This window comes from Thalassophryne amazonica, chromosome 10 (genome assembly GCF_902500255.1).
Source record: "Thalassophryne amazonica chromosome 10, fThaAma1.1, whole genome shotgun sequence".
Classification (NCBI taxonomy): Eukaryota; Metazoa; Chordata; class Actinopteri; order Batrachoidiformes; family Batrachoididae; genus Thalassophryne; species Thalassophryne amazonica.
The window spans coordinates 66,791,421-66,818,964 of record NC_047112.1 but is presented as its reverse complement, the minus strand read 5'-3'; the positions used below and the strand labels follow the sequence as shown (position 1 = coordinate 66,818,964).

The following is a 27,544-nucleotide window of genomic DNA, read 5'->3' as shown; positions in this document are numbered from 1 at the left end:
ACAGTGAAGACAGTGAAGCATGATGGTGCAAGCATCATGATATGAGCATGTTTCTCCTACTATGGTGTTGGGCCTATATATCGCATACCAGGTATCATGGATCAGTTTGGATATGTCAAAATACTTGAAGAGGTCATGTTGCCTTATGCTGAAGAGGACATGCCCTTGAAATGGATGTTTCAACAAGACAATGAGCACACTAGTAAACGAGCAAAATCTTGGTTCCAAACCAACAAAATTAATGCCTCGCAGAAATCATGAAAAACTGGTTATACAACTAAATACTAGTTTAGTGATTCACAGGATTGCTCAAAAAGCAGTTTGAACATAATAGTTTTGAGTTTGTAGCGTCAACAGTAGATGCTACTACAACCCCTGGCAAAAATTATGGAATCACCGGCCTTGGAGGATGTTCATTCTGTTGTTTAATTTTGTAGAAAAAAAGCAGATCACAGACAAGACACAAAAATAGTCATTTCAAATGGCAACTTTCTGGCTTTAAGAAACACTATAAGAAATCAAGAAAAAAAGATTGTGGCAGTCAGTAACGGTTACTTTTTTAGACCAAGCAGAGGAAAAAAATATGGACTCACTCAATTCTGAGGAATAAATTATGGAATCACCCTGTAAATTTCCATCCCCAAAACTAACACCTGCATCAAATCACATCTGCTCGTTGACATTAACCCTATGTCATGAAATTGACCCTGTGTCTTTTTGCAAGGAATGTTTTCAGTTTTTGCTCTATGGCAAGATGCATCATCTTCTTGAAAAATGATTTCATCATCCTTAAACATCAGAAAAGTGTCCAAAATATCAATGTAAACTTGTGCATTTATTGATGATGTAATGACAGCCATCTCCCCAGTGCCTTTACATGACATGCAGCCCCATGTCATCAATGACTGTGGAAATTTACATGTTGTCTTCAGGCAGTCATCTTTATAAATCTCATTGGAACGACACCAAACAAAAGTTCCAGCATCATCACCTTGCCCAATGCAGATTCGAGATTCATCACTGAATATGACTTTCATCCAGTCATCCACAGTCCACGATTGCTTTTCTTTAGCCCATTGTAACCTTGTTTTTTTCTGTTTAGCTGTTAATGATGGCTTTCGTTTAGCTTTTCTGTATGTAAATCCCATTTCCTTTAGGCGGTTTCTTACAGTTCGGTCACAGACGTTGACTCCAGTTTCCTCCCATTCGTTCCTCATTTGTTTTGTTGTGCATTTCCGATTTTTGAGACATATTGCTTTAAGTTTTCTGTCTTGACGCTTTGATGTCTTCCTTGGTCTACCAGTATGTTTGCCTTTAACAACCTTCCCATGTTGTTTGTATTTGGTCCAGAGTTTAGACACAGCTGACTGTGAACAACCAACATCTTTTGCAACATTGTGTGATGATTTGCCCTCTTTTAAGAGTTTGATAATGCTCTCCTTTGTTTCAACTGACATCTCTCGTGTTGGAGCCATGATTCATGTCAGTCCACTTGGTGCAACAGCTCTCCAAGGTGTGATCACTCCTTTTTAGATGCAGACTAACAAGCAGATGTGATTTGATGCAGGTGTTAGTTTTGGGGATGAAAATTTACAGGGTGATTCCATAATTTATTTCTCAGAATTGAGTGAGTCCATATTTTTTTCCTCTGCTTGGTCTAAAAAAGTAACCGTTACTGACTGCCACAATCTATTTTTCTTGATTTCTTATAGTGTTTCTTAAAGCCAGAAAGTTGCCATTTGAAATGACTTTAGTTTTGTGTCATGTCTGTGATCTGCTTTTTTTCCTACAAAATTAAACAACTGAATGAACATCCTCCGAGGCCGGTGATTCCATAATTTTTGCCAGGGGTTGGTTGTATTATTGTGAACACCCCTTTTCAACTTTTTTTTTTTTTTTTTTTTTTTTTTTTTTTTTAACTAAAAGCCCAATTTCATAGCCTTAAGTGTGTGTATATCATGAATGCTGGTCTTGTTAGATTTGTGAGAATCTACTGGTACCTTGTTTCCCATGTAACAATAAGAAATATACTCAAAACATTAATCTTTTTAGTCACATAGCACTACTATTATTCTGAACACTACTGTAAATCCAAACCCTCAGAGATGGATCCAGCTGAGTTCTCCTGTGTTCACACACAACAGACATGTACAAGCCCAGTTCCATTGAAGATGGGACGTTGTGTGAAATGTAAATAAAAACAGAATACAATGATTTGCAAATCCTCTTCAACCTATATTCAATTGAATACACCACAAAGACAAGATATTTATTGTTCAAACTGATAAACTTTATTGTTTTTGTGCAAATGTTTGTTCATTTTGAATTGGATGCCTGCAACACATTTCAAAAAAGCTGAGACAGGGATAACAAAAGACTGGGAAAGTTGATGAATGCTCAAAGAACACTTGTTTGGAACATTCCACAGGTGAACAGGTTAGTGTCATGATTGGGTATAAAAGTAGCATCCCCAAAAGGCTGAGCCGTTCACAAGCAAAGGTGGGGCGAGGATCACCACTTTGTGAACAACTATGTGAAAAATAGTCCACCAGTTTAAGAACAATGTTTCTCAACATTCAGTTGCCATGAATTTAGGGATTCCATCATCTACAGTCCATAATATAATCGGAAGAGTCAGAGAATCTGGAGAACTTTCTACACGTAAGGGGCAAGGTCGAAAACCAACACTGAATGCCTGTGACTTCGATCCCTCAGGCAGCACTCCATTAAAAACAGACATCACTGTGTAAAGGATCTTACCGCATGGGCTCAGGAACACTTCAGAAAACCATTGTCAGTTAACACAGTTCTTCACTACATCTACAAGTGCAAGCTAAAACTGCAAAGCGAAAGCCATACATCAACAACATCCGGAAATGCTGCCGCCTTCTCTGGGCCCAAGCTCATTTGAAATGGACAGATGCAAAGTGGAAAAGTGTGCTGTGGTCTGATGAGTCCACATTTTAAATTGTTTTTGGAAATCATGGATGTCGTGTCCTCCGGACAAAAGAGGAAAAAGACCATCCAGATTGTTACCAGCGCAAAGTTCAAAAGCCAGCATCTGTGATGGTTTGGGGGTGTGTTAGTGCCCATGGTATAGGCAACTTACACATCTGTGATGGCACCATCAGTGCTGAAAGGTACATACAGGTTTTGGAGCAACACATGCTGCCATCCAAGCAACGTCTTTTTCAGGGATGTCCCAGCTTGTTTCAGCAAGACAATGCCAAGCCACATTCTGCACGTGTTACAACAGCGTGGCTTCGTAGTAAAAGAGTGCAGGTACTAGACTGGCCTGCCTGCAGTCCAGACCTGTTGCCCACTGAAGTGCAAAATACGACAACGGAGATCCCGGACTGTTGAACAACTGAAGTCGTACATCAAGAATGGGAAAGAATTCCACCTACAAAGCTTCACCAATTAGTGTCCTAAGTTCCCAAATGCTTATTGGGTGTTATTAGAAGGAAAGGTGATGTAACACAGTGGTAAATGTACCACCATCCTCGCCCCATCTTTGCTTGTGAACGGCTGAGCCTTTTGGGCGTGCTCCTTTTACACCCAATCACAACACTCACCTGTTTCTAATTAACCTGTTCACCTGTGGAATGTTCCAAACAGGTGCTATTTGAGCATTCATCAACTTTCCCAGTCTTTTGTTGCCACTGTCCCAGCTTTTTTGAAATGTGTTGCAGCCATCATTTCAAAATGAGCAAATAATTTCACAAAAACAATAAAGTTTATCTGTTTGAACATTAAATATCTGGTCTTTGTGGTGTATTCATTTGAATTTAGGTTAAAGAAGATTTGCAAATCATTGTATTCTGTTTTTATTTACATTTTACATAACGTCTCAATTTCATTGGAATTGGGATTGTAATTTCTGAGGGAGAGAGCCGCATGGATCCCACTAAAATTGCTGCGGTCCGGGACTGGGAGGTTCCCATTTGCCGGAAGGATGTCCAGAGGTTCCTCGGTTTTGCTCATTTTTACTGTGAATTTATTTGCAACTTTAGTGCCATTGCGGCGCCCTTACATGACCTCACCTTCTTGCGCCGGTCCTTTGTTTGGACCAGAGTGTGAGGACGCTTTTCGGAACCTAAAGAATAATTTCACTATGGCCCTCATGCTGCTCCTTCCTGACCCCGTCCGGCAGTTTGTGGTTGAAGTTGATGCATCTGACATTGGCGTTGGGGCCGTTCTCTCCCAAATCAAGGCCAGTGACAATAAATTGCATTGTGCTCTGTTTGAAAAACGTTCGGCTGCCAAGCGTAATTACAGCATCGGAGACCGCGAGCTGCTCGCAGTTAAAGTGTCCTTGGAGGAGTGGCGCCATTGGTTGGAGGGGGCACAGGTGCCTTTCCTTGTTTGGACATACCACAAAAACCTGGCATATCTCCCTTCAGCTAAGCGGCTTAACGCGCGACTGACCCGCTGGGCAATCTTTTTTAGCAGATTTAATTTTGTGCTAATCATGACACTCACCTGTTTCCAATTAACCTGTTCACCTGTGGAATGTTCCAAACAGGTGTTCTTTGAGCATTCATCAACTTTCCTAGTCTTTTGTTATGCCTGTTCCAGCTTTTTTGAAACGTGTTGCAGGCATCCATTTCAAAAGGAGCAAGTATTTGCACAAAAAACAAAAACGTCTATCAGGTTGAACATTAAATAGCTTTGTCTTTTGTCTTTTCAATTGAATATAGGTTGAAGAGGATTTGCAAGTCATTATATATATATATATATATTATTTACATTTCACACAACGCCCCAACTTCATTGGAATTGGGGTTGTACAAAACACAAAAAGGATACAGAGGATTGGTGAATTTCACATTTCTCCACTTTCGCATAAAGATCATTTTGAAGCAATGTTTTAAGCATGGCACGGAGATGCTGGGTGTGGGTCTCAACATTAGGCGAAAAAAAGAGAATGTCATTTAAATATACAAAAACACACTTGTTGAGGTACTCTCTTAAGACAGTTTTTCAGATCCCAGTTCACTGGGATCTAAAAAAAACACCAGGCACATTTGTGAGTCCGAACGGCATCACAAGATACTCATAGTGGCCATTTGTCACCTAGGCGAATCCTCACCAAAGGGTATGTGCTGCGCAAATCCAGCTTAGTAAAAATCTTTGCCCCCTCTCAGAGCTCGAAAGTGGAAGAGAATAGTGGCAGAGGGTACCGATTCTTAACCGTGACGTCATTGAGACCTCTGTAATCAATACAGGGAGGAGGGATTTATCCTTTTTCTCAGTGAATAAAACCCCGCCCCTGCGGGCAAAGACGAGGTACGAATTAAGCTGGCCACAAGAGACTCCTGAATATATCTGTTCATTGCCACTCGTTCAGGTGCACATAGAATAAACACCTTTCCGGGGACTTCAGCGAGATCATGGTAGCAGATTGGGACCCCTTCCAGATCTGACATTAACACTAGATGAGACAACAGGCTTTGTCAGACAGGAATTGTTACATGCAGGTCCCCACGACTCTATCCTTCCCTGAGGCTAGTCTAGGTTGGGTTTGTGGCATTGTAGCCAGGGGCACCCCAGAATTACAGAGTGAGTCATTTTATCAGAAATATGGAAACAGTGTTTTCAGAATGATTATCCGGAATGGTCTTATGCACAGACTGTGTGCGGAACATAATTTGGACCAATTTGCGACCATCCACTGCAAGAACCACCAAGGGCCATGAAAGTGGAGGGACCTGGCAAGAGAGGATAACATAAGATTAGAATCGCCTCCTGAATCAATAAACACAGGACAGAACAGCGTAGTATAATCAGACTTAAGTTCTGCTGTTAGCCCATTTTGAGAGGAGGACGAGATTGTGTTCTGACTCACCCGCATTACCAATCTCGGCCGCACTGGGGCACCCCTAACATGACAGAGTGTGATTACATGACCTGATTGTCCACAGTAAAAGCAAAGCCCTTCCACACAGCGACCCTCTTGCATGGGTTCTTCGGCAGCATAGGAGGAGGCGTGGACTCCAGGATGGCTGGAGGTGGAAGATCGGTCGGTCGAGGATACGACCCATGGAGCAGGATGAGAACCGGAGAGGACAGAACTCTGGATCACAGTTACACAACTATGAACAATACTTATTATGCCAAACCCCCGGGCCGCACTGGGCCACTCTGACCACGCCATGGTGCACCTGATTCCTTCCTACAAGCAGAAACTAAAGCTCTGCAAACCTGTCGTGAGGACATCTAAACAGTGGAGCAGTAAGACTGTGGAGAAACAGGTTGGATGAGTACACAGATGCTGTGACCTCATACATCAGCTTCTGTGAGGACTGGCGCATACCATCATGCACCACAGTGAGGTTTAGCAATGACAAACGCTGGTTGAGTCCTAAACTCACACAGCTGAGGCTGCAGAAGGAAGTGCAAATGCAAAAAAAAAAAAAATGCATAAAAATAATTCTATACTCACAAACCAAAGTGGCCAAAGTGGCCCCAGATGCATGACGCCATCAACCAACAATGTACAAACAAAAATGCCTACAATGGGCCAGCAACTAGAGGCAAGCAGGAGTCACTATATATAGACACCCTCATCAGTTGCAGGTGTAGACCCAAACAGGTGGAATCAGTCAGAGGCTAAGGAGATGTAATGGATCTAATGAAACACCAGAGGGCAGCAAACATACAGACAACATGAAGTGAAGATAATTGGTATAGAAGATGGCAGTGCACATGATGCACAACAGCTGCACCTCCAGTCACCAGTTTGTGAAGCTCCTGAAGATCGCGGCTGATATGAGCCTCATCGGACTCTCTGATGGGGATGAGTCTGCCTACAGACAGGAGAACGACCACCTGGAGTCCTGGTGCAGACAGAACAATCTGGAGCTCAACACCCTCAAGACTTCAGAAAGAACCCAGTCCTGGCCAACCCCATCACCCTGTGTGGCTCCCCAGTCACCATTGTAGAGTCCTTCTGCTACCTGGTGATCACCATCGGGAATTGTACGTCAGCTCTATCGTCAAGAGAGCAAAACAGATAATGTAGTTGCTGAGGCAGCTGAAGAAGTTCAACCTGTCAAAAACAATGATGGTAAACTTCTACACTGCCATTATTGAGTCCATCAACTCCTCTTTCATCACCATCTGGTACGCTGCTGCCACTGCTAAGGACAGGAGCAGACTGCAGCGTATCATCCACACAGCAGAGAAGGTGATCGACTGCAATCTGCCATCCTCGCCCCGTCTTTGCTTGTGAACGGCTGAGCCTTTTGGGGATGCTCCTTTACACCCAATCATGACACTCACCTGTTTCCAATTAACCTGTTCACCTGTGGAATGTTCTAAACAGGTGCTATTTGAGCATTCATCAACTTTCCCAGTCTTTTGTTGCCACTGTCCCAGCTTTTTTTGAAAAGTGTTGCAGGCATCCATTTCAAAATGAGCAAATATTTGCATAAAAACAAGTTTATCAGTTTGAACATTAAATATGTTGTCTTTGTTCTGTATTCAATTGAATGTAGGTTGAAGAGGATTTGCAAATCATTGTATTCTGTTTTAATTTACATTTCACACAATGTCCCAACTTCATTGGAATTGGGGTTGTATGCTTTTTTATTTTTCCACATGTAATCTCCACAGTGACATTCCATAACACCATCCAAAGAAAATGACATTTGGAGCAATTTCACACCGATAATTAGATCGGACATGAAGAGCTATGCTACCACCCCGTTTGTCCTCTTTCTGGCAAAAAAAAAAAAAAAAAAAGCCATAACCCTCAAACTGGACAGAATCAGTCAGTAACTGCAGTAACTGAAACATTTTTAAGTAGTCCTGAATTTTGAAACAATTCATAGAAAGGCTTCTGCTATTAAAACGTATAATAGAGAATGCCCCGTTTCTGAAGGAATAGTGCCTAAATTGTTCCTCAGTAAAATAATTACGATTTTTTTTTTTTTTTAGAAAGAAACAATCCAGATCAATATTATTTTCAGTGTTGTGAAATCTATGTTCGGTGTCTTCAAAATTTTTTTAAATTGAGCTCCTGTGCAGGAGTAAATTGTGAAAACTCAGTTGTCATTATAAAAAAAGAAATGTAATCCACAGTCCAAGAAATGTAACTTAGAAAAAACTAGCTTCACAATGTGAAGCTAAACATGGTGCAGAATTTTTTAAGATTTATCCCTTAACACAGGATGAAACATCCTTCTTCAAAGCGTTCTGACATATTCCTAATGCACAGACCTCTGGCATTTTCAGTTGCATCCTTTAGTTTGATAAAAACCTTGTGACCCAGACTGAATGAATTTTGCCGTTTTCTAAGCAGCCTTGCTTTCATGCCAATGTCCGCAACTTGTGTGTATGTTATCAGGCCAAAATCACCAGGGTATGTAAACTTTTGATCAGGGTCAATTGGGTTGTTTTTGTCATTATGGTTTAAAAAAAAAAAAAAAAAAAAAGAGGAAACAGTTGTTTGACAATAAATGGCTTCACACAACCACTAACCATGAGTGGAAAAAAAGTTTGTTATCATTCATATTCTCTGAAAAATGGCCAAAAAAAAAATCAAAAACTCTGCCAGGGTATGTAAACGTTTGAGCACAACTGTATTTGAACCTGTATATATAATTTTGGTCCTGTCTGGATTAGAGGAGATCCAAAATGAATTCAAACTTGTGCACCCAGTTTTTGTTTAGTCATTTATGATGTGTGCTGCTGCACCATCATTCCACCCTGACAAAAGAACAGCTCAAACACATCATTAAAAGCAAAAAATTACCGCGATAAGTGTATGTAAACCTCTGACCACAGCTGTACACTCCAAGTGCTAGTCACACTCATCCACGTTAACTTGATCAACTGCATGGTTGTGAGACATTGGGCCTCATGTATCAACTTTGCGTACTGCGATATTTGAGCGTGTACGCCAAAACGGCTGCGCTACTTGGCATTTATCAATGTGGTCGTTAGTGTACGCTGCGCTGAAAATATACACCAGGTCGAGAGGTGGCGTAAATTATACACCAAAATGAACCAGCGCTGGAATCCACATAAAAATGAAGATGATCAACATGATAAACAGTGCCCTTATACAAATCAATGCATGTTACATAAATAACACTTTCCTGATTATACTACACAATAATCAATACAAATCCTGCCTTTGCGGGATTGTTATGGAGCATGATCCGTGGCCACAGCATTACTGCAAAGAAAGCGCTGCTCGCATTTTTCTCCAGACTTCGAGCCTGGAGCCAGAGCAGCGCTGAGCTTAACTTCATGTGGTGTGATCGTTGTAGACTATGAAATTGATAACTGTAGTTTCGTCATTCCCTTAATTCGCCCGTGCTGCAACCAGGTTTTGTCGTCTCCATTCGGTTGTCACAATAAAATACAGAAATACATTTAAAAAATAAAGACATCCCCCCCCCCCCCCCCCCACCAGGCTCCTGCACCTCACCATTCACTGTTCAGGAGCCTGATGTCAGAAGAGTGCTGTTGTCAGTGAATCCTAGGAAAGCTGCTGGTCCAGATGGAATACCAGGGAAGGTGCTTAGAGCATGCGCCAATCAGCTCACATACACCTTCACCAGGATTTTCAACCTCTCCCTGGCCCAGGCAGTTATCCCACCCTGCCTCAAATCTGCCATAATAATTCCAGTGCCAAAGAAAGCTCCCATCATAAGCTTGAACAACTACTGTCCAGTGGCTCTTACCCCATGTTTTGAGAGACTGGTCCTCTAACACACCAGAATTCAACTCCCACCAGTTCGCTTACCGGGAGAACAGATCCACTGAGGGTGCCATCGCTGTAGCTCTCCACTGAGCCATCTGGAGCAGCAGCAGAGCTACGTCCAGATGCTCTTTATAGACAGTAGCTCAGCTTTCAACACCATTATTCCAGACGTACTCATTTCAAAACTGGTCACCCTTGGCCTTCCATCTCTCACATGTGCATGGATTAAGGATTTCCTTACCAACCCGCCCCAGCCCGTGAGACTTGGCCCCCACCTCTCCTCTACTCGCACACTGAGTACCGGCTCTCCACAGGGCTGTGCACAGGAAAAGCACTGTAAATAATAAAATGAAATAATTGTGTGAGGCGGCACATTCACCAATAGCAGAAAAAAAATTATATATTTTTTTCAAAGAAGTAGAATCCTGGTTATTATTTTGAAAAAAGGATGGAAATGTCTGTGGTGAACACTAAGAAAAGAAGGAGCACAGGGTGACAAGAGTGGAGGCAGGTGCACTACATTCTGTGTAGGAGATGCAAGTTAAAAGAAACTGGAGACTGTAAGGTGGTGATAGGTGAGAGTGTAGCTAGACAACATAGGATGGTGGTTTGTAGATTGACTTTAGAGGTAAAGAAAAAGAGGAGAGTGAGAGCTCAACAAAGGATCCGATGGTGGAAGCTGAAGGAGGAAGACTTGTGTGAAATTCAGTGAGCAGGTGAGAGGCACTGGATGGAGAGGAAGCAGTTTTGGACAGCTGCAGATGTGTTGTTGAGAGCGAGACAGAAAGGTACTGGGTGAGACATCTGGACAGTGGAAGGAAGACAGAGATCTGGTGGTGGGACGAAGATGTCGACGACGAGGTAGGTGAAAAAGAATTGGGATAGTTGGAGAGATGAAGAAAGAAGACAGGAGTACAAGGAGATACGGTGTAATGTGTAAAGGCAAGAAGATGAATAGTAAGGAAGGAGAAAAGGACTTGTACCGACTGACCAGAAAAAGGGACAGAGCTGGAAAGGATGTGCAGCAGGTCAGGGTGGTAAAAGTTGCAGATGGTAATGTGCTGACAAGTGAGGAGAATGTGTTGAGAAGGTGGAGAGAATATTTTGAGGAGCTGATGAATGAAAAAATGAGAGCAAAAAGGCTGGATGATGTGGAGAGAGTAAATCAGGAAGTGCAAGAGATTAGCAAGGATGAAGACCGGGAAGACAGTTGGTCCAGAAGAGGCATGTAAATGTCTTAGAGACATGGCAGTGGAGTTTCTAACCAAAATGTTTAATAAAATCTTGTAAAGTGAGAGGATGCCTGAGGAGTGGAGACGACATGTGCTGGTTCCTATTTTTAAGAACAATCATGATGTACATAGCTGCAGTAACTACAGAGGCATAAAGTTGATTAGCCACTGCATGAAGTTATGGGGAAAAGTAGTAGAAGGTCGGCTTAGAAAACAGGTGAAGATGTGAGCAGCAATATGGTTTCATGCTGAGAAAGAGCACTACAGATGCAATGTTTGCTCTAAGTAGTACTGATGGAGACGTATAGAGAAGGCCAGAAGGAGTTACATTGTGTGTTTTGATTTGGAGAAAGTTTATGACAGGGTGCCAAGAGAAGAGTTGTGGTATTGTATGAGGAATTCTGGAGTGGCAGAGAAGTACAAGTATGTGAGGGTGGTGCAGGACATGTACAAGGATAGTGTGAGATGTGCAGTAGGAATAACAGACTCATTCAAGGTGGAGGTGGGATTACACCAAGGATCAGCTCTAAGTCCTTTCTTGTTCGCAATGGTGATGGACAGGTTGACTGATGAGATCAGACAGGAGTCTCCATGGGCTATGATGTTTGCAGATGACATTGTGATCTGTAGTGAGAGTAGAGAGCAGGTTGAGTCTAGCCTGGAGAGGTGGAGATACGCTCTGGAGAGCAGGAGAATGAAAGTCAGTAGGAACAAGACTAAGTCCATGTGTGTGAAAGAGAGAGCCCATTGGAATAGTGCAGTTACAAGGAGTAGAAGTGGTGAAACTAGATGAGTTTAAATACTTAAAACTGTCCAAAGTAATGGCGAGTGTGGTAGAGAGGTGAAGAAGAGTGCAGGCAGGGTGGAGTGGGTGGGGAAAGGTGGCGGGCGTGATTTGTGACTGAAGAATATCAGCAAGAGTGAAGGGGAAAGTCTACAAGACAGTAGTGAGAACAACTATGTTGGACAGCTTAGAGATGGTGGCTTGAAGTTGTTGGGCTGTATGTCTCATGGCCAATTTGCTGCTTTGCTAACTTCATATCTCCTCTGGAACACCATGATGCATACTGTTTTTTTTGCTTACCACACTACACAGACAAAACAGTTTTACTTTTACATATACCTTTTTAAATAATACAGTGTGAGCAGTCACCACATAAATGCAACATCTTTCAACCAATCACATGCCTTTACTGATCCATGCTGAGGGCAACGGCCTGCCCATCTGGGTGCCGACTGGAGAGCAGGCAGAAGAGGAGGAGGCAGAGTGATGTGTGTTCAGCTTGCAAGCTGAGGTAGCCACTTTCTGTTTTGTGAAGACATCTTTCTGTTATAATGTGGGAACAAGGAACTAATCAAAAATCAAACCTCAGTATGCAGGACAGCAAGGACACAAAAGGTGAATTCCAAAAGACAGTGTTTTATTAACAAAGCACTCCATCCAAAGGTGAGGAGGTCTGAACAAAAACAGTCAATATTCATTGAAGTGAAGGTTACCCCCCAAAAATACAAAAAGGTGAGGACTGGAGTTCAACAAAAATACAAACTCAACCCAGAAAGGGCGAGGGAAATCTGGGACATGAAGAAGTGAGGAAAAACTCTTAAGACAACCAACACCAAAGGGGAATGCAAAAATCCAGAACTCAGTCAGTACAAAAAGGGAGTGCAATAAAAATCCAAAACTTACTACTCACTGAGACAGGAGCTCTGGAAGACACATAAGAACAAGACTGCTCAACACAACAATGGACCTCCAAAGACCAACCCCAAACTGTGACCTTAAATAACCAGCTGCACTGATTGAACACAAGTGTGCTGATTACATGGCAGAACATGTAGTAACAAAAGAGAACACCAGAGTGCAGCAGAGATTAAGAAACAACCAAACATGAAGCTGACCAAACCTCATGAAAATGCACACAGGAAAAATCCTACATAAGGGAAATGCAATGTAATGAAAATGAACATAATGAGACATAAAGACTAGACTACACTAAAACTGAATAAGAAAAGAGTACACCTGAAAGCAGGCACACAGACCACTGGCAGACGGAACAAAAGACAAGCATGCACACACAATGATAAAACAGCAGTGCATTCATCCAAATAACGTCACACACACCCACAGATGACAGACTAAGGTGCACACAGGAAACAGACCAGATGTGACAGAAAGACATCCATGCCCACCACACTCACAGTGACAGAGTGGAAAAGGGATGTGTAGCACAATTCCACATGCACTGGTGTGCAAACCAGAGGTGAGTCAGACATGACACAAGGACTCACAGAAAGACATGAGTGATGAGGGAACAGGACATCAGATCAGAGAAGTAAGACACGGACAACTAAAAAAAACCCTAGCCACAGACCAAACCCCAACATCTTTCACAACATCTAAAATTAAAGTCCGTTTCCTATCAGCTTTTGAAAAATTGGGAAAATCCACCCCCAACAGAGACAACATCAGAGAGGTGAGATTGAGATGGTTTGGACATGTGCAGAGTAGGGACCCAGTGTATATAGGGAGAAGGATGCTGAGGATGCAGCCACCAGGCAGGAGGAGAAGAGGGAGGATGTGGGAGGGAGGATGTTTGTGGTATGTGGATGTGCTGACGGAGAACATGCAGGTGACTGGTGAGACAGAGGCAGATGCAGTTTTTGATACGGGCAAACTGGCAGCCGCCTGGGGCGCTTTTTTCATGAGCACAAACATTTAAGAAAAAATCAATAATCATCTCTGCCGCAAAGCATTATTATATCACTGTGTGGGGAATTCGCAAATTGGTGCTCCCTCCTTGCAGCTGTACGTGCCCCTGCTTGCTGAGGTACACAGAACAGAACCAGTGTAACCGGTTCGGCAGTTGTCTCCTGCATTGTCCCCTCAGACAGGTACTGTCCTCGCATGCGCTCTGCTCCGCTCTCACTTCGGACGGAACATCCTGCAGTGCTCCTGTTTCTCCGCTGTTTCGCTCAGCAGGATTCTGCTGTCTGGCTCCACAGGCAGCCAGGAAAAGTCCACTGAGGACGGAGCATAAAACCAGAAAAGGCGTTTGAAAGCAGACAGACAGAGTGTAAGAACAGGTTCGAATTTCACCAGAGAGGACAAACCCCCCACTCATGGAAAAAGGTTTAGAGAAAGGAGAGCCTGCCTGTTGAGGATTTAGAAATTGAGCTGCGTTCACATTACTAGCTGAAGTGACTTGAATCTGACCTTTTTTGTGTGTGCTTGCGTGATGCAGTGTACACTTTAACAAATTACAACTTATATGTGCTTAATATAATTTTTTGTTAACCCTCACCACATAACCTGGCTGTTGAACAAAATATATAATTAATTTAACAAAATATACAATTAATTGTAAAACAAAAAAGATTCAGGAACAAATATCACTACGACTCAGAAATGGACGGACTGTCATCAGAAACTAACGATGAATCCAGCGCTGCAGAATTACTGGCATCTACAACAGGCATCTGTATACGTTAGAAATGTCACAGAGGACATAAATCTAAGATTGATCCACACAGTCATACAAGATGATGGTTCTGGTGCTACAGCAGAGTCAATATGACTGATGGCTGACAACAGATAGAAATAAGTAAGAAAATGGTGAGACCACTTTTCACCTTTAAAAATGCAGAACTGTTTTAGGTGGCTTTACAAACATCAAGCTAAGTGTTGAGACAGATATGCACCTTAATAAATGAGCTAATTGTTCCTTCCTGAAAGACTGATTAATAAAGTGTCTAATGACAGACATTTAGCATGTGAGGGTGTGTTTCTTAAAAATTGCAATCCATGGATATTTTATATAAGAGTTATATTGTAGCCTGTTGTCTTTTCATGTCAGTTGCAATTTCAGGGGCACTTCTAAAATATTTAAAAATATTAATAAAATAAGAGAAAATGGCTGCTTTTTTGGTGGTGGTGGTGGGGGGCACTTGGAGGGGGTCTCACCTGTGGAGTAATTCAGTGTAGAACCGCCACTGGACAGAGGAAGTTACAGTAGACAGGGTGAGATGGAAACGATTGATCTGCAGTGGTGCCCCCTAACGGGAGTAGCCAAAAAACAAAAAGATGATGATGATTATTATTATTATGTGCCAAAGATGTCTTTTAATAAATGATTTCAAAAGTGGACTTTTCCTGGAAGGTGGTTTTTTTTTGGGGGGGGGGGGGCATATCTCCACCACTCACTGCTCTGGCTGCACAGTCTGTCAGCGCTATGAACCAGTGAGACTGAAGTGCGCTGTTAATGATTTGTGTCAATAAAATAGAGTTATAGAATATTTAAATTAAAGTGAAACAGTGTGTTAATACACTTTTAACACATGCACTGCGCTCTGTGCTGAGCATAGACTGGCTGTTCGCTTCACCAACACCAACAATGCACACATGAAATTAAGCGAGAGGACAACCAGACCAGAATCAGGTTTAACTTGTCTCATACTGACAATCAAAAAACAAAAAGAAGTGGATTAATCTGACTGATCTATTCGTTGATGAGGAATTTAATGTGGAACAGTGGTGGGCACAGTTCCGCTAATCTGCTAACTAGCAAAACTAACTTTTTCGTTAGTGGATTAGCTTTTCAGCTAACTTTGAAAACCATCAATGGACCAATTACCTTCTGCTAAATTTAGTTCCATTAACTTTCAGTCCGCTAACATTTTTTTTCCGGCAAAGTGAGTAAAGCTTAACGATCAAAAACATTTGTAAACCCTGAAGTCAAATATGTTAGTTCTTAGACATTGTGTGTCTGCAACAGTCAGGCCGCTGTGAAGAGCTCAGCCCTCCCCCAGCAGAAGGAGGCAGGCCAGCTGTCTCAAAGAAGTGTCATTTACTTTTCACACACAACAACACAGACGGTAGCAGAAGACATCAAACGCAAGGCACTTTTCACTCATGGTGACAGCATAACTCTTCACCAAATGGACGACACTACTTGAACTATAAAAACACAACAAATCTAGAACACTAACAACACCACTAAACCAACATGAACTACAATAACAATAAGAAAAACAAACAAACCCCAAACTCCCATAATGCATTGCAGCAGCAGCACAACAATTCACGAACCGCTCACCTGTGTTGCGTTCAATGCGACTGGTGAAATCTACACCTCATCAGTCGCGTTTAGCTTCTCCACCAAAGAAAACCCATGTACGTTTTGGCTTTACAGAAAAAATACAGCAATACTGCTTGTGTCCATATGGAAATGCTTCACATACAAAAGAAATCCACAACTGAAACTATTCATAATGATTCACGTTTGATAATCCATCGCCAGTTATTAAAAGACCTACCAGAATATTCGCAAACGGCAGAGTCCACGCTGTGCAAAGAGACTCAGATCAAATCCAGTCTTCAGTCTTTAGTCCCATCACGAAACAGACATGTCCCAAATACTTGTGTTAATATACTACCAAAGGCTACCTTCTTCTTCTAAACACATAGTGTGTAGAAGGAGGAAGAAGAAAAACAATGTTCTTTGGTCATAAGAAATAATGAGTTACTCTTAAATTGGAAGACCACACTCTTGAATAAAACAAAAGAAGAAAACCTATTTGGACTATGTGAAAGAACAAGGACAGCTCTTTTATGAGTCCTGCGCAAAAACAGAACAATAGTGCGAGTTTATCATCTTTTAAGGCCCCTTCACAGATGCGCATGAAGATTGCATGCGTATGCAATACGTGTAAAATCGTAGCAACTGTACATGTTTATTTTTCAGCACTTAAAATTCTATTCATAAATTGTTCTTGGCCCAAGTGCTGTATTTTTTCATTGACCCGCAAAATTAAACCACAACAGCAAAATAATAAATAAATGCCCTAACTGCGTGTCATGTCAATTCTGGGCAGTTTTTTCTTTGTCAAAAATAAATCACTGCACTAAATACCAGACTTAAGTAAACAAAGGCAAAAAATTATAAAAAATAAAAAACAAATAGTGGTCTTTGTCAAAAATAAATACCAGACTTAAGAAAACTAAAGCAAAAAAAAAAAAAGTTTGATATGGCTTGGAAGATCTCGATACACTGTCAACTTTAAAAAGTAGATCTTGGTTCAAAAAAGGCTCTCCACCCCTGCTGTAATTGGGGTGGGGGGGTGGAATTAGCTCACTGAAGTGGTCTTGGTGGTGGTGGTGGTTTGTTTGCCTTCTTGCTATGATGTTTGCTTATATTACAATAATTCAGTCTTAACAAAGACAAGATTTAATTTCACCATAAAATTGTACTCAAAATGGTCAGAGTATCAGGTCTGGTTCCACAGAAAGGCTGGACACAAATGCGGGACTCAACAACAGAGCTCTGTGAGTAAAAACAGTTTACTGAAGCAGTTAACGTGGTCCGGTACACAATAAGGCAGTCCAACAAGAGCAGAAGTACATGGAACATCAGGCTTAGGTGTGGACAATGATACAGGCAGGTGGTCATAACACACAACAGGCAAGCAGGTCAGGAATACACAAAAACAGCTCGAGAGAAAGCACAAGGCGCATCAATCTGGCGAGGGAGCAGGGCAAAATTAGGAGCTTAAGTACACCCAGGTGAGGTGCAGATTGGGAGCAGGTGTGCATAGAACGCACCAGAATGATGGTGTGGCCAGAGAGAGGGAAACACCCACTACCAAGCGACAGGAGAGACAGACAAGAGGGACAGGGGCAGATAAACCCAAGCAGGAAAAACCCCAGCAAGAGAAGCAACCGAACAATACAAAATCAACCAAAACATCAAAATAAAACAAGACAAAACCTCACATCCTGACACAGAAATTGTTAGGCTTTTTACAATTATTATTTTACACACTGCTAAATGGCATAAACTGGACTTTTTCAGATGAATGCACTACTACTACTACTACTACTACTATTAATAATAATAATAATAATAATAATAGTAATAGTAAATTCTTTATGAGACATTGTGACATAAATTAGTTACAAACATAATGGCTAGTGTAAACATAAATTTCTGTTATTTTTTTTGGGTGGAGGGGAGAAATCTAAAAGTGTGCCAAGCATCGAATTTGAGGCAGTAACCAAGGAGCTGATTGTTCCTCCCTGAAAGAAAGATTAATAAAGCGCCACTGGTCCTGTGGCGCGCCGTCCACAAGACATGCGTGTCGGGCAGGACATGCGCGCGGGGCTGGCTGGACACACCACCAGCAGATGTGGACATGATGAGAGCATCCTGCTTCTTTTTTTTTTTTTTTTAATTTCACAGCAGCTGCATGATGTGGTTACACATCGTAGTGTGTTCCCGCGTACGTGAAACCATCGCAGCATGTATTTTTTATTTATTTTTCTTCGCAGCAGGTGCGCAATGTGTAACCACATCGTACAGCTGCTCACAAACCGCTGCGGCAGCATCATGCACACCTGCCCGTCGGCTCAATGTTTTCGTGGTTCGCTCATACAAGCTGTTCTGCCTTGAGTCACCCTGAGTTGTACTAATTCCTAGTATGTGTGAAGGGGCCCTTACAAATGTACTGCAAAACAGTTTTGAAACATGGAATTGCATTGCAAGTTTACCTAACATGATTATTTTCTCCTTTTTCTGAGCCTTACTTATGCTTCCATCCACGATATTTAGACAAACAACAGCCCAACAGACATTCATGCATCATCCCACATACACAGCAGGGTTAGATTACATCACGTCTGACTGACCTGTTACCCTTGACTTCCAGGGTACCAGGGGACATCGATGCTGTCAATGCATTGAAGCTGCAAGTTGACCAATGGAAAATCCCGACTGGACTGGAAGACCCACACATCCCAGGTACGAACCCCCATGCCCCATTGTAGGGCAGTTCAAAATGGGCCAAAGTGAAAATTTAAATCTATATAGAGGAGCAGATGCTGGGAATTATATAAACATTTATAAGAAAAGGAAGAAATTCTGAATAAATGTTTAAAGTAATTTAGCAGTAAGTTATTGAAGAAAACACACAAAGTCAATCGACAGGAAACCGAGCTGTGAAAATATGTAAATGAGTACAAAGTGGAAATCGGTTAGTTTAGTTCCTTATAATGTCCTCAGTTCAAAAACAGTTCTTTTTGTCACAAAATCTTTGAATCTTACAGTGATACGGTCCATCTCCTGCTGGAGAGATGTGGCTTAGTTTTGGTCTGTCACAGAGTGACGCTTTAGCTTCAGTTGATTTGTTTGACAGTGAGTGAAGCTTTGAGCTCAGGTGCGGCTGGTAGGCGGCAGTTTGCTTGTGCCAGGCACAGCGATGAAGCAGGAAGGCCCAAGAGACCAGCGAAGGAACAACTGGAGCAGATGTAGAAGGTAAAGTCCAAAGTTCTACCAGTGATAATAGGAGCACTGTGAGTGGTAACCCCCAGATTGGAACAGTGGCTCCAGCAGATTCCAGGCACAATATTTGAGATTCCTGTCCAGAAGGGTGCAGTCTAGGAACAGCTAAGGTACTGCGCCGAACCCTCAAACTCCCAGACCTCTGTAGAGGACCCGAGCTTGAGAAACACACATACAATGAACGCAAATATATATAAAACCCTCTTAATTTCACTCTCTGAAGGACTTTTTTTTAAGAAGGCTTTTTAAAATTAACCTAATTTTGCTCTCTGAGTGACACCAAGATTATGCATTTCACTCAAAAATACACCTGCCCCTCAGTGTTTCTCAATTGCCCTCAAAAGTATTGAAACACTTGGTATTTAACACATTTGAATGTGTTTATGCTATTTCAAACACAAAAATTCTAAAATGATCTTCCTTAAACTCAAAATGAAAGCAAATCTCTACAACTTCATATAAATTAATTAAAAATATAAAATCCAGCTTCCTGATGAAGTGGTGTAGAGGAGGATTTTCTTAAAAACAAGACCTGAAAGTTCAGCTACAATTTGCCAGAAAGTACATCTGAGATGCAAGCCTAGATTTGATGTTTGGTGAAGGAAAATGTTGTATTTCTTCATAATTGTTGTAAATAAAGTCCAAGACATATTCAGTGACTTGGAAATGTTCATGTTTCCATCCCCTGACTTGTCTGAAGAAAACTGGCAATAAAACTGATTATTTACAGGTATTTTACTAGAGCGCGCCATTACTAATGCAGCCCATCATCTTGGGTTTTATTATTTTTAATTAATTTATATAAAGTTTTAGAGATTTGCTTTCACTCATCTTCAACCGCTAATCCGGGATCGGGTCATGGGGTAACAGCCCTAGCAGGGGACCCCAGACTTCCCTTTCCCGGGCCACATCATTTTAGATAATTTTAGAAAGTTTTATTTTTTATATTTTTTGTATTTCTTGTATTTGAAATGGCATAAACAAAGTAAAATCTGTGAAATACCAAGTGTTCCAATATTTTTGGAGGGCACAGTATCCTAAGCTTGTGATGAGTGCAAAATGAGTGTGGCATTATTATTGTTTTGTTCATGAATGTTTAATTTTCAGTGTTGCTGCACTTTGTGTGAGATCTTAGTCATATCGTATATCACATCAGTAGAGATATAATATTTGCTTCAATGTTGAGATGCAATAATTTGATACAATACAATAAATTGATAGATACAATAAACTGTGCAGCCGTACTGTCAACTAGCAGAAAAGTTTGAATATTAATTTACATCTACATTAAAGAAATGCTTTAAGTGGCAGGGGGTTAAGAGGACTGCAGTTAGGGGGGTCTGGGAGGTGAAGGTGAAGGTTTTGAGTCATGCCAATGCTCCCCAGAAGCATTTACTGAAAAAAGTCTGAAGGACCTAAATGACATGTTGAGATGCAGAAGAGCTTCACTCGTTCATGTCCGCGACATATACGTATTAATAATAATAATTATAAATATAATAATGACAATAATAATAGTGTGTATATAGTAACAGGAACCTAAACAATGTATAAATACATTAGGACATCAAATTAACATTAAAAATTATGTAATTATCAGAAAATAAAAAGGTTGATTTCTTCTTTTAAAAATAAATAGAGAATAATACAGAAAAATAGCATAAAAACATCTTGGAGTCTCAAAGTCTGTTCTCATACAGATATAACATTATTATGTTTTTTTTTTTATCAGAGTCAAACAAGGACCGGCTCCGGCTGGCTTTCACAGGGCACAATGTTCCTCTTCAAGGACAGTCAGCTAATTAAACGTACTACTGTGCTCAGTAAACAAGATTTACACTCTCAGACATTTCTCAAGGCAGCAAGAGGACATTTTACCGTGTGAAATGCTCAATGGTTCATTTAGAAAGCAAAATCACACAAACATACAATGTATATGAAAAATCAGGATAGAGACATTATAATTGGTAACATATACGAGGTCTGTCAATATAGTATAGGTCCTTTTTTTTTTTCCAAAAACTATATGGATTTCATTCATATGTTTTTACGTCAGACATGCTTGAACCCTCGTGCGCATGCGTGAGTTTTTCCACGCCTGTCGGTGACGTCATTCGCCTGTGAGCACTCCTTGTGGGAGGAGTCATCCAGCCCCTCGTCGGAATTCCTTTGTCTGAGAAGTTGCTGAGAGACTGGCGCTTTGTTTGATCAAAATTTTTTCTAAACCTGTGAGACACATCGAAGTGGACACGGTTCGAAAAATTAAGCTGGTTTTCAGTTAAAATTTTAACGGCTGATGAGAGATTTTGAGGTGATACTGTCGCTTTAAGGACTTCCCACGGTGCGATACGTCGCGCAGCGCTCTCAGGCGCCGTCGTCAGCCTGTTTCAAGCTGAAAACCTCCACATTTCAGGCTCTATTGATCCAGGACGTCGTGAGAGAACAGAGAAATTTCAGAAGAAGTCGGTTTCAACATTTTATCCAGATATTCCACTGTTAAAGGAGATTTTTTTAATGAAAGACGTGCGGACGGATTGCAGCGTCAGCTCGCAGCCGCCGCGACGCTCCGCCACAGGAAAAACACCTCTGTTGGAAGCCTTAAGGACAAGTTGGAACATGTCCTGCTGTTAAACAATTTCTCATATACTCACTCCACTGAAAGCCATCAAAAGCCGCCTGGATTTTACAAATGGTTATCAACACGGATGTGTTTTTCCTGTGCCGCCGCACCGCGTCGGCTGCGTCCCGACGCACGGACCCGTCCGCATGTCTTTCATTAAAAAAATCTCCTTTAACAGTGGAATATCCGGATAAAATGCTGAAACCGACTTCTTCTGAAACTTCTCTGTTCTCTCACGACGTCCTGGATCAATAGAGCCTGAAATGTGGAGGTTTTCAGCTCGAAACAGGCTGACGACGGCGCCTGAGAGCGCTGCACGACGTCTCGCACCGTGGGAAGTCCTTAAAGCGACAGTATCACCTCAAAATCTCTCATCAGCTGTTAAAATTTTCACTGAAAACCAGCTTAATTTTTCGAACCGTGTCCACTTCGATGTGTCTCACAGGTTTAGAAAAAATTTTGATCAAACAAAGCGCCAGTCTCTCAGCAACTTCTCAGACAAAGGAATTCCGACGAGGGGCTGGATGACTCCTCCCACAAGGAGTGCTCACAGGCAAATGACGTCACCGACAGGCATGGAAAAACTCACGCATGCGCACGAGGGTTCAAGCATGTCTGACGTAAAAACATATGAATGAAATCCATATAGTTTTTGAAAAAAATAAAAAGGACCTATACTTTATTGACAGCCCTCGTATTTACAATTTCTAACATTTTTCCGCCCTGTTTATCAATTTTAATGTCTATATTCTCATTATCACAGAGCCACCACTTCCAGCACTGGATTTTCTGTAGTCTGATCATGTTCATAGAAACATCGAAATCTTACACTCGGAGGAAGCAATGTTTTCTCCAAATGTCACAACAATCATATTTTCCACCTAAGTGGTGTGACAAGAATCAGGATCAGACTGCAACAGAGCCATATAATCATGATCTAGTAACAAGCCCTTTACTGTGCTCGAAATCATTTGCAGAATTAATGATCGGATGAGCGGGATTATGCAGCATACCATAACACTCAGCAGGCTTAGTATTACCATAATTGGGGTAAGCAGTTTTAACAGGATTTGATACCACGGTCCAGAAAAAACCATGAGGACCAACTATTATCTGTAATGAAATCCTTACTCACAGTGTTTCTTAACATTGTTAAATTCTGGATGGCCAGCCCTATTGAACCTCCATCATCATCGTTGTCAGGGATGAACATACAACTTTCTCCCACCATGGCACACACACCACCTGAGGCTGCAGTTAATTGATCCAAAACCATCTGATTTTGCATTTCCATGATCCTTAGAGCTGTCAACTCCGCCTTTATGCCCCTAAGAGCCTCAACAGTGGAGTTCACAAAATAACTAAATCGATAATTTAGAGTCTCCACCCGTAACATCACCTTGCCCACACCCAACCAGGGGAAGAGTGACAGCAGAACTGTCTGGTCTGTAGAACACAGCTTCGCATCCAGAGGCACATCTGTTATCTGGTTAGAAACTCTACTGCCATCTCTCCTAGACATTTCCATGCCTCCACTGGAATGTCATCTGGACCGACTGCCTTTCCACTCTTCATCCTCTTCATAGCAGCCCTCACTTCTTCCTTGCTAATCTCTTGTACTTCCTGATTTACTCTCACCACATCATCCAGCCTTTTCTCTTGCTCATTTTCTTTATTCATCAACTCTGCAAAATATTCCCTCCACCTTCTCAGCACACACTCCTCACTTGTCAACACATTACCATGTGCATCTTTTACCACCCTAACCTGCTGCACATCCTTTCCAGCTCTGTCCCTTTGTCTGGCCAATCGGTACAAGTCCTTTTCTCCTTCCTTACTATTCAACTTCTTGTACAGCTCGCAATATGCCTTTTCCTTTGCTTTTGCCACTTCCCTTTTGCCTTACGCCGCATCTCCTTGTGTTCCTGTTTACTTTCTTCATCTCTCAGACTATCCCAAAACCTTTTCGCCAACCTCTTTCTCCTTATGCTTTCCTGGACCTCTTCATTCCACCACCAAGTCTCCTTGTCTTCCTTCCACTGTCCAGATGTCATACCCAGTACTGTCCTAGCTGTCTCCCTCACCACATCTGCAGTACTTTTCCAGTTGTCCAAAATTGCTTCCCCTCCAACCAGTGCTTCTCTCACCTGCTCGCTAAATTTCACACAACAGTCTTCCTCCTTCAGCTTCCACCATCTGATCCTTTGTTGAGCTCTCACTCGGGGCACCACCTATTTGAAGCATAGGTACTTTAATTATACATTCATTAATTGATCAGTCTCAAATTAATTACTCAGTCTCAATTTAATTTAATCGGTCTCTGATCTGAAGTCTGAATTCACACGATATGGTTGACTAAGGGTTTCCTTCTGAACACAGAATGAGCCACAGCAGAAATATTTACAATTTATTTACAATTTCTACAAGAAATTAACATTTTACTGGCATTTTATGGACAGTGATTAAATAAGTTCATTTATGGGCATAATTCTTACTAACTCATGAGACGTTGGAAGAAAGAGAGATAAAGCTTAAAACTTTAAGTAAATAAATCTGATTGGAATTTAGTGATGAATTTTGAAGCCAATTAATTTTAAGAAATTATTAAACAAACATGAATATGTTTAAAAAGGAGCCAAAGGAGCCACCTGTATCCACTGACAACAAATTTTTTTCCTGGAACCTTCAACTGGGTCACTTAGCTGCTGTTGAAGAGTTGTTTTGGACGGTCCAATCCGTCTGTCATGGATGTTCATGCTCTGGGCAGCGTGAGCTCACTTGGGTCAAGGGGTTAACCTAGCGGTCTCCCCGTCGGATCCCAAGGCTGGTGTCAGCTGGCTTTACCGACAGGTTAGCTGCTGGTTTGAAATCAGCTCCGTCGTCAACTTGCAGGAACCCCGAGGTAGAAGGTGTTTGTTGAAAATGGTTTCTGGTAGCTTTTAAAAAAGTTTGTTGGAGCCAGATTAAAAGTCTTTGTGAATTTAGAAAAAAGGTAAAACTTTAAGAGCGTTGAAAAATGATAATGAAAAGGAAAAGTCACTTTTCTGTAAATTCGCTCTTAATTTGAAAAGCTCAGCTCGGAAGTTCTCTTAAAAATTCAAAAGACTTGACGCACCTTAAAGCGTCAGGTTAAACTTTAAGTTTGTCAAAAGTAAAGAATGAATGAATGAATGCCACGTGGTAGCTTAGCTTATCTTAGCTATGGGGCCTTGGCCCAAGAAAAAAATGAAACGTTAAGGAAAGAGAGAGAAGCAAAGAGAGTTGTAGAGCGCTCCAAGAGAGTGAGCAAAACTTGGTTCTAACTTTTTAAAGGGGGACTGACATCACCAAACTCCGCCCATTTAGGATGTGTAACTTCACAGAAACTTCATGTGGTCACAGTGCAGACAAATGATTCAATTATTTAAACATATTAACTGTCGTGGTATACTATTATTCTAAGACACTCAAATGGACACACATTATTAATGGACACTTAAACACTTCATTTGGTTAAAACAGAATACTTCATCAACATATTGATGGTGGGGCAGAATCACACTTAAACAACATCAATGGCAAGACCACATATCGATAAATGGAATGACTACATGCAAAGCATTTTGTTTGAATAATCAGTACAAACAAACATTATAGGTCTTTAGATATAAATTAAAGAAATACTAATCTAATTTTTATTTCAAACCCAAGGTCTTTTCCTTTGCTTTAAACCTCGGGATAAAAGCTGATTGTCAAGACAAAGTTTATGACCACATCTTGTCGTGGGGGAAGTTTTGCAGTCTTGAGAGATTCTGGCCTTAGTGTGGGACCATAAAAGTGGGTTCTTCGGGCATGGGCAATTTCAGATTCTGACGTGAAGCCATTATAATGTCATGTAATTCATAATGACCAGAGTTTAACCGATAAAAAGGCAAGGGCTCCCCTTTGAAGAACTTTGAAATACAGTTTTGTTTTTCCTCTGTGAAGCAGTGTTGGACCATTGGGGAATGTTTCCAAACTTATCTGAAGATGACCAGATGACTTAGGAATTTCTCAACTGAGAGTGGAAGCACAGTCTGTCTCCAGTTGAAAACTCAGGTTTTTGTTGAGACAGCATTAATATATTTATTTAATCAGGATGAATCGAGGCCATGGTGCTACAACTTTCTAAGGAGTTTCAGATCATTGATGATGTTGAGATTAGGCTTTCATCTTTTCGGTGGGTTCTAAGGAAGCAGGAGTGGAGGTAAAACTTTACCGTCCCTCAACTTTATTGGAGGGGTCAGAGAAGGGTGCTCTTCAGTGTAATGTTTTAACACAGGTGGTAGTCCATCATCTGTTATCTGATGAGAGTATGGGGGGTGGAAAAGGCAGAGCAGTTCACTCGCTGCAGCCCCAACATCATCTAAAGGTGGATAGAGAACCGCATCCGGATTTTTTAAGGGTGGTCTTTGGATCTCCCCAGTGTTTCATTATCGGCTTCTTTTTTATTAAAGAAGATTTCTTTGATTTTATCTTGTTCCTGTCTTAATTTCTCTTTAGCCCTATTCTCAGCCTCCCGTCATTTGTGGGCTTCATTTTTCCACTTCTGTGCATTTTCTGACCCATATTTTTTTGCTTTTTTGCAGAATCTTTAGTTTTATCTTTTATATTATCAACCAATTCTGTTGTTGCGTCTGGCTGTAATTTTCCCGAGAAGTTAAACTTCTTTTGCCACATTTTTAGATGTTTGGACGACCCTGGGTATTTGACCTCCATGAATCTGTAATCAGTAGACTGCAGCTGTGTGTCGTCTGTGCAGCAGGAACAACAACAATTTCCCATTTTAGCTGTTTGTGGGGTTATCTCATAGGGAGATCTAAACGAACGGGTTGTTGTTTCCTTTTTTACTGTCTGGTCACCGATCAACCTGAAAAGTGTCACCACTTCTACCTCTGAGAGGTGGGTGTACTTTGCTTAAGGCATCCTTCCAGGTTCGTGGGTTTCCAGACAGGTGTGGTACAGTATAGAATGTTCACAACCTACTTCACAGAACAGTGGCTTTATTTTTGTCTGCTGGTTAGACAGATGTCAGGGCACCCGTGATTCGGTTGTGAGCACTCTCATCCACACAAAACACACACAAACACATTCACACCTGTTTTTACCACACTTTAATAACTTCCACCAACCGTTTTTCAGTGTTTCCAGTGGACAACACTGAGGGAACGCGTTTATCCCAGAATTTTATGGCCCGCCCACCAAAGGTTTTACCGACCCGACACTGTACAGATTTTACACGCTGATCCGGACCGGTAAGAGGACTTTTTTTCTCACACCTTACAGCCAAAAGACAAGTGTGACGATCTTACAGTCACTACACAAGTCAAAATACATTATAGGGTTTTTTCACGTGGTGACTCCCAGTCACACACCCAAGCTTGTACCAAGAAAAACAGTTCTCACCCGTGGTCCATCTCTGTTGCTGAAATTCGAATGCCTTCACCCTGATGAATGCCGACCTGTCAGGGAGGAGTCCGCCCCGGAAAGGGTCTTCAGCGGGATGTAGTCGCGGCTGTAGTCTGCCACAGAGTCCTCCTTCTTGGGCTGATGACTCCCAGGTTTATTGGCATCCGGCTCGAAGGACCAAGAAAATGTCAGCGTTGAACCTGTTGAAAGGAAACAT

General features: G+C 41.6%; 1 protein-coding gene across 1 annotated transcript in view; it reads left to right on the top strand.

The window, feature by feature from the left end:
• arhgap39 (Rho GTPase activating protein 39) overlaps nt 1-27,544 on the top strand; it is a 178,249-nt gene that overhangs the window by 117,925 nt on the left and 32,780 nt on the right. The window contains 1 exon segment of the mRNA XM_034180178.1: nt 18,649-18,740. Coding sequence (XP_034036069.1) covers nt 18,649-18,740 — 92 coding nt within the window.